The sequence below is a fragment of the Chiloscyllium plagiosum genome, unplaced genomic scaffold (genome assembly GCF_037043375.1).
Source record: "Chiloscyllium plagiosum isolate Xiang-an unplaced genomic scaffold, Cpla_swu_hap1 HiC_scaffold_6, whole genome shotgun sequence".
Taxonomy (NCBI): domain Eukaryota; kingdom Metazoa; phylum Chordata; class Chondrichthyes; order Orectolobiformes; family Hemiscylliidae; genus Chiloscyllium; species Chiloscyllium plagiosum.
The window spans coordinates 74,826,701-74,834,457 of NW_028270144.1; the positions used below are offsets into that span (position 1 = coordinate 74,826,701).

Consider the following 7,757-nt stretch of genomic DNA (forward strand, 5'->3'; position numbering starts at 1 on the left):
TAGGGAGAGTTCGTGCAAATAATGAACAGCCCGAAAAAATAACTGAATTGTAGACGGCCGAATCTTGCCTCGTTACACATCGCTGGGCCTTTCAATAGTTTCGAACGCAAGGTGATCCTCATCATTTTGCTCGCGAACATACTTCACGTATCATTTCTTCTCTTCAATTCTTCGTGTTATATCAGTGTTTTGATTTCATCATTTAATTCAGTAAGGGGGTCCCATACTGAACAAATCTTTATCAAACCTTGAGCCTCCTCCAAGTCAACGGGTTTTAAACAAGAACTCTTTGCCCGGTTTTCATCTTTAGAGGTGAGAAGACTTGCTCGTCAGGCGATTACTTCACGTGTAGAAATTAAAGTTTTAAATTGGATTTATCACAAAATTATCGCCATATTCGGTGAACTGCCCTACGGCAGAATATCAGAAAGCACATTTCAACGTGGACCTAAACTCATTAGACAAGGCTCTGTATTTCTTCAATATTCAAGTCAACCCTTAGAAAGTTAATTGGAAACATTTTTTTTAAAAGAAGCTAGGATGAGTTAGGATTGCGAAGGAAAAGAGTGGTACGTTTCGTCACGTTAAAAACTTGACACTATATGACAAAACTGAGGTCTACGATAACTAGCAAACTTGACAACAATGCACATATGGTAAAGTTGCAAAAAAAAAATCAAAACTATTGCTGAACTTATTGGCTTGTTGTTTCAGTCGGGTACTTTTCACAAGCAGTTGCATCAAAACGCCCAGTACGCTCCGGGGATTTGCCACGGGTTACAGACGTTTGTCAGCGATTCTCCCGCCTGGGCTTTCGCATCTCTTAAGTTCAACAACCGAGGTCAATCCAAATATAATATTTATCCTGCGACGCACACCTCCCGCCCAAATAATTTCAATACCACTTAGATAAAGTTTTTTTTAAAAACTTAGAATTGTATGTCATGGCACGATTTTATTTTGAAAAGGGATTACTAAAACTTCCGAGTGAAGTGAGAGACATTACATAATTTAAACTAGAGGCTGGAGTCCCGCCATTGCATTCACGCAATATAAATGGTTAGTACTTTTGCTTTTTTTAAGGCATAACGTTCGGCCCTTTTAAAAAAAACGGATTCTGTGCCCTCTCTCTTTCTCTCCCGTCTCATTGACTTGTCTCTAAACTCCGTTCATTTATCTGTGATGCGCGCTCTTTCCCCGCACGACAGTGCTCCCTACCGCCCACAGCGTGCAATAGCAGCGTCCTTCAAACTCTCCAAATTTGCATTGTGTTTCAGACTCCGCGACTTAGAATTAACAGCACCCAGGAATATATATATATAAACTATACGTTTAAAAATGTCAGAATTGGGAATAGAAGACGGCTACCTTTATTGAGACTATATAGAAAGCTCTATACACTGACTTGGGGTCCCGAGCGTTCTTCCTGGCTGAAATGGAGTCCTTTATCTAAACCCGAGTGCACAAACATATAGGTTAATGTGACTACTGTTCTTTCCTTTTATTTGGTTCTCTATGGCAACGAAAATGCTGTGCGCAGAAATGCACCCCGTCAAGAAAACAAATGATCTTCGGGGAGCAGCTCGACATGGCATCTGTTCCAAAGGGGCACAGAGGGAAGTTAGGAAGGTAAGAGTGAAAATGTGTGAGAGAGGGAGACAGAGTGGGATGGGGGGAGGGGGGGAGCGCTGGGGGAGGTGGATACGATGTGAAATAGAAAGGGCTCTTGATGTGGCTTGACGGAGAAAGGATTATGTGCGTGTGTGAAAGAAAAATAAAGAAGACAGCGTGCAGGATGTAACAGTGTAAAAAATACTCTTTTAAAAACTTGACTTTTGTTACTGTTTTTTTTCGACCTGGTGTATACTTTAACCGGTATTTGCCATTATATAATGAAATTGAGAACACACGGGTTCAGATAAAGACCATTATTGCAGCAAATCTGCATTATCACTACAAGATTAAAAAGGTATAAAAATCAATCGCGCTGTGAAAATGGACATAAGATGCCTGTATCAAAGTTGAAAACGGTGCAAAATTATGTCCCGTTATATCTTTTATTCGTGCATACGCACACGTGTCTGTGCGCGTATACATATAAATGCCTGTGTGTATTTAAGTAAGCTTGACATTCAAATTAATTCCGTTCGTCACTACGTGAATTTTTTTTTGGAATCAATAATATGAAGTGCCTGGATTTAAAGATGGGAGCTGCGGAGGAGGACAAGACAGTATGAAATGTCATATTTGGAAGATTTCTTTTACACTTGACCTTGACAATCGAAGTGCTTCCGGTGTGCACCGAATGTTACCTTTGTGTAATCAATGGAAGGAAAGTTGCAGAAGATGTTTTAAACGTTGGGAGATGGCGGCCTGTTATTTTTATGCCTGAAGCTTGTACCACACACGCTCTCCGGAGAGCTCAGCCAAGTGCTCCTTAGTTCTGATTGATCGTGAAACTGCGGACCGACTCCCACGAACCTCAGGGCTGGTTTTCAATGTCTATGCTATCGGTGCACGATGAGCTGCAGTGTGCACCTTTATTTCTGTGAGATCCTTTAAAACGTTTTCGCTACTCTAATTTACGTTAGAATCTCCTATTAATTGTGACCTTGCCCTGCCTTCTCTACTGCGTATTTCCTCGACAGTAATGGTGAAGCGCCGAGCAGCAAATCGATTCAGTAAAATTTAGCACAAAAGAAAAACGAGTCCAACGCCACCGATGCTCAAATATCCCAAATCCTAAAATCCCAACTGAACCTGTTAATAAAGCCTTTTGAGATAGGATACGCGACTTACCAATGGCATGTTCGCTATTCAAACCATAAAGAGTGTTGAAAAGTTTGGTATATTTGGAATATTTGCTTTACTTTTTAACCCTCGCTCCGGATTGTTCCCCGTCGATCTTCTCTAAGATGTACCCCTGTACTGGCACCACTGAGCCCGGCACTCACTATTATTTTCACCAAAATATATGAAAATTTATGCAAATGTAAATCAGTACAAATTGCTCTCTGATGTTTTACTTTTTTTGTCTTGGTGGGGAAACAAGCTATTGAAGATGTTTATTTTTTAAGACATAATATAGTTTAGGTATCTATCGGTCATAATAATTGGCTTTTAAGGGTTTTAATGGAGAGAAATTTCGTTTTTTTTTTCGCCGGCGCATTCACGTTTCATCAGTCCACCTGAAACGCCTTTAAATGCGTGTGCTGTGAAATTCGTAGCAGTAATTTAGACAAAATCCTCACTGTATATTAATGAAAGAAGGCCCCATGGCACCGCTCCTATATTCCCTATTCAGTGTAAACAAAACCACGAGACTCGGTTTGAGAATCGTCCAAGGAAAATCTGCTGGAAAGGAAACATGCTGCTGCGGCTCTGGCACAGACTATTCAGCGTCTGCACCTGGAGATCAGAGATTCAAATGAGATCTGTGTTACATCTCTGAACTCCTCAGCAGTCGCGCGTAGGGAAGACATTCTTACGGTTGCGGGGGGTTGCGGCGGCTGGTGTGTGGGGGGGGGGGGGGGGTTGTGTGTGCTGTCCACGCAGTTTTAGGCTTCAAAACAGTTCCAAATATCACAAGTCTGCTCTTGCCAAGAAATGGGCACTTCTGTAAAAAAAAAATCGTGTGTCTACTGCCCATCAAATTTTGATACTCGGGACTGCGCGAGACGGAGTTTATTTTTGCAATGAATCGCGAAGATGGAAACTGGCGCATTCGAAGTTTATGTTTCCAGTGCGAAACGAGTCAGTTGCATTTCTCACACTCAAAGACTCCCAACTTGCAAATTGAGGTCTAAGTTTATTTCTCTTTTTATTTCTGACTCTCCCAGGAACAGTCAACTCGTCCTTGTTTAGGGTTGCTACTTTTGTGTGTGTGTGGTGTATATATTAAAAAAAATCCACGTAGTCTCTCGATTCACCCAAGCTGGGCTGTTTTGCAGCTTTTCTGCTTCAGTGCATCTCCTCTCCCCCCCCCCCCCCTCCCCCAAAACACACCAAACCCAAAACCTTACAACAGCGACGTTCCCCTAATTAAAAAGCAGCCAATCGGAACCGCCGGAAGGAAGCGGCGCGGCCGAGTCTCTCGGTCGGAAGGTGTCAATCACCCAGCGGGTAGCCAATCCGCGGGAGCCTCTGGCTGAACTTCCTCCTTTTTTTGCTGTGGTGTGCAGGGAGAGCGCGGCGAGGTAAACACTGGCTATGTGAGCGGGGAGCTGTCAAAGAGCAGCTTTCCCAAGTCCCACCAGCATCCCATACATAACAACAAACTCTCAGCAACAACAACAACAACAACAAAACTGAGCAAAAAAAAACAAGAGGAACTTTACACAAAAACAACTCACTTTATTTATATTTATCTCTGGCAATCAGACAACAACTACAAAAAAAAACAGACGGGGAGAAAGAGAGAGAGGGAAAAAGCCATGGCGACAGCGACGTCCAATCCCTACATGCCGAGCAATAGTATTCTGTCGTCCAACTCTATCGTGCACAGCGACTCAGGCGGCATGCAGCAGGCGACCACGTACCGAGATCCCTCGAAAATGGTGCAAAGCGACTTCATGCAGGGGGCCATCGCCAGCAACGGCCACATGCTCAGCCATGCCCACCAGTGGGTGACGGCGCTGCCGCACACCGATGCCGGCTCGCCTTGGTCCTCGGCCATGGCAGGCAGCCCCTTGGGTCAGCAGCAGCAGCAGCAACCGCCGCAGCAGCAGCAGCAGCAGCAGGACGTGAAGCCGTCGGTGCAGGTGGTGGGCCGGGACGAGCTGCACACGGGAGCCGCTCCCCTCCATCACCACCGCCCGCCCCACCTGCCGCCTCACCAGCCGTCTCACGGCGGCCACCCGACCGCCTGGGGGGCGACCACCACGGCTCACCTGTCGTCCATGGGCTCGTCCGTGCAGCCGCTCATCTACTCGCAGCCCGGCTTCACCGTCAACGGCATGCTGAGCCAGGCAGGAGGGCAGAGCTTGCACCCGGGGCTGAGGGACACGCCGGAGCTGGTGGACCACGGGCAGCAGCACCACAGCCACGAACACTCGGACGAGGACACGCCGACCTCAGACGACCTGGAGCAATTCGCCAAGCAGTTCAAGCAGAGGCGGATCAAGCTGGGCTTCACCCAAGCCGACGTGGGCTTGGCGTTGGGCACCCTCTACGGCAACGTCTTCTCCCAGACCACCATCTGCCGGTTCGAAGCGCTGCAGCTGAGCTTTAAAAACATGTGCAAGCTCAAACCCCTGCTAAACAAGTGGCTGGAGGAGGCCGACTCGTCGACCGGCAGCCCGACCAGCATCGACAAGATCGCCGCTCAGGGCAGGAAGCGAAAGAAGCGCACTTCCATCGAGGTGAGCGTCAAAGGAGCTCTGGAGAGCCACTTCTTGAAGTGTCCCAAGCCCTCGGCACAGGAGATCGCAAGCCTGGCTGACAGCCTGCAGCTGGAGAAAGAGGTGGTCCGGGTTTGGTTCTGCAATCGGAGGCAGAAAGAGAAACGCATGACGCCGCCGGGAGGAGTGCAGCAGACGGACGATGTATACTCACAGGTCGGCAATGTGAACGCCGACACACCGCCCTCTCATCACGGACTACAAACCGCCGTGCAGTGAAAGCAAACCACGAAGCATAGGCTGTTTAGATCGGATTTTTTAAAAAAAAATTGAAAAAAAACAACAAAAATAAGGACAAAACGAAATCAACAAGTCCAGGACTATCGCATTGATAGCAGGTTTTCTACTGTGATTGTGAGGCTGGCGATTGCATAGAATGAGTGCACCAAAACTGCAGATGTCTTTTCATTAAAAAAAAACAAATAAATCTGAACACCTCCCCCCCTCCCCCCCTTCCTGGTTTGTGGTGATCGACGGGTGGACCCCAGATACTTCCAGATAAGTGTGTCTACATTTAGTCTGCTGTTTCAGAAAGACTGGTTTTTGAAATAATTTCAGATTTGGTCCAGCGAGCTCGGATCGGCCGTGGGCGCTGGACGGTGCCTGGTGTACTTCCAGAGGCTGGTTTTTCTTGGCTATATCAGGTGCATAGACAACGACACTGAGGTAGAAAATCATTCATTCTGTTAGTTGAAGTACAGAAGACTGTCCCTTATGTAAAACACTGTAATCTGCAGGAGAAAGGGAGCTAATCCGTACTGACTATCAAATAAGAAAGACCGGTAAAAGGGGGTCTTAAAAACGTGAAACTTCAGAGCAACGTTTAAACCTGCAAGGCAGGGGAAATTTCAAGAGAAAACAATTCGATGGGTTGATCCAAAAATAATGACAGATGGAACTTTCTGCAACGAGGCTTGTTGGAAAAGACAAGACAAAAGAAAGACTAGGGGATTTGGGCGAGAAATTGTCCCAGATGTGGCTTTGATGATTGGTTCATTATGTTGTCTTCGACCTCATTCTTCCTACCCGCCCCCAAAAAAAACCTTAGCCCGAATGTTTTCTAATTTCATCTCCAGCCCACTGGAGTAGAAGCATTTTTTAAGAAAAAAAAGAAAAAAAAACTCCACCATCTGCAGCTGCACTTATTGAACTTATCCTCTTCTTAAAAAAAACCATTGCCAAGTTGAATGAATGGGTGCTGTGGATGCGACTGTATAAAACTGCCATTTCCAAGCAGTGTTCTTGGTAGGTTTCAATATAGACTTTTCAAAGACGCAATATAGAGTCCGTAGATCAGTTACTGATCTAAAAATATTTACTTTATATTTTCATCAGAATTGACTTCTTTTAATATTTTATTCAGAATACCTATGAACTGCTGCAAAACGGTAATTTATTTTTCCCCAGATCTTGTATTAGATGTTTTCAAAACGAGCACAAATAAATGCGATGAAAAAATGGACAGTTGTTAGGTAATAAGGGTATCTTTTGATGTGATAATTTGATTGTAATTTAATTTGAGTAGTGATTCCGTAAAAGATAATTCAAGAAATAAATTTGTTAGAGTCAAACGATTTTGTGGTTCGTGTGTCTGGTGTACAATGACGATGCCTCAACAAAACGCAGAGAAGTGTCAGTCTGTTTAAGACGCACATAGAGCATTTATTTATGAACCTTAAATTAATTGCCATATAATTGAATTACGCTTTAATATCTAATGTCGTCGTGCCCTTAATTCCAAAAGCAGGATATAGGTTAAAATTACGTTATGAATTTATAAATTCAATCATATTTTGTGTAAGCGATGCGTTATTATAAATAAGGAAACTCCTAACGCTTAACTCCCGTTTCAGTTTGAATGTTGGTCATCTATCTGCTTGCTATTTTTAAGTACTCTCCAAAATTTTTACTTCTGTCCGTTTGAATTTACACGATTTTTTTCAAGTCATTGGTTTTCTTTATTTCTGGGAACATAAATTAACTTTATCAAAAGAAAATGCTGGTCGTTAATCAGTCAGTTTGAAATTGAGTTTTAAAATGTTCCAACTGTTTCTGGGGAAGATAAAGGACATTTCAAACAAGTTCAGGCGCAGGTCACAGCTTCATTGAACGGGTTGTGTTGATATAGTTTAGACTGGTTTACTCTGTATTTCTATAAATAAGACCCAGTGGAATAAGGCCGTCTGGTATATTTTTTTTAATCAAAGATGTCTTGTCTAATAACTCCCTGTACAGTTCTGCTGGCAAACTGCATTTCTTATTTAGGGACTATATTAAAATGGAGAAAAAGAATAGATATCGTAAATGCGTTTATTGGCATTGAATATTGCACTTATCTATGGGCGAGAATTGTAAGCC

At 44.0% G+C, this 7,757-nt stretch overlaps 1 protein-coding gene across 1 annotated transcript; it reads left to right on the forward strand.

The window, feature by feature from the left end:
* Nucleotides 1–3,546: 3,546 nt before the first annotated feature.
* On the forward strand, nucleotides 3,547–6,973 carry LOC122550662 (POU domain, class 3, transcription factor 4-like). The gene has a single exon (XM_043691744.2). The coding sequence runs from the start codon at nucleotides 4,434–4,436 to the stop codon at nucleotides 5,616–5,618; it is 1,185 nt and encodes a 394-aa protein (XP_043547679.2). The 5' UTR covers nucleotides 3,547–4,433; the 3' UTR covers nucleotides 5,619–6,973.
* The last annotated feature ends 784 nt before the right edge of the window (nucleotides 6,974–7,757 follow it).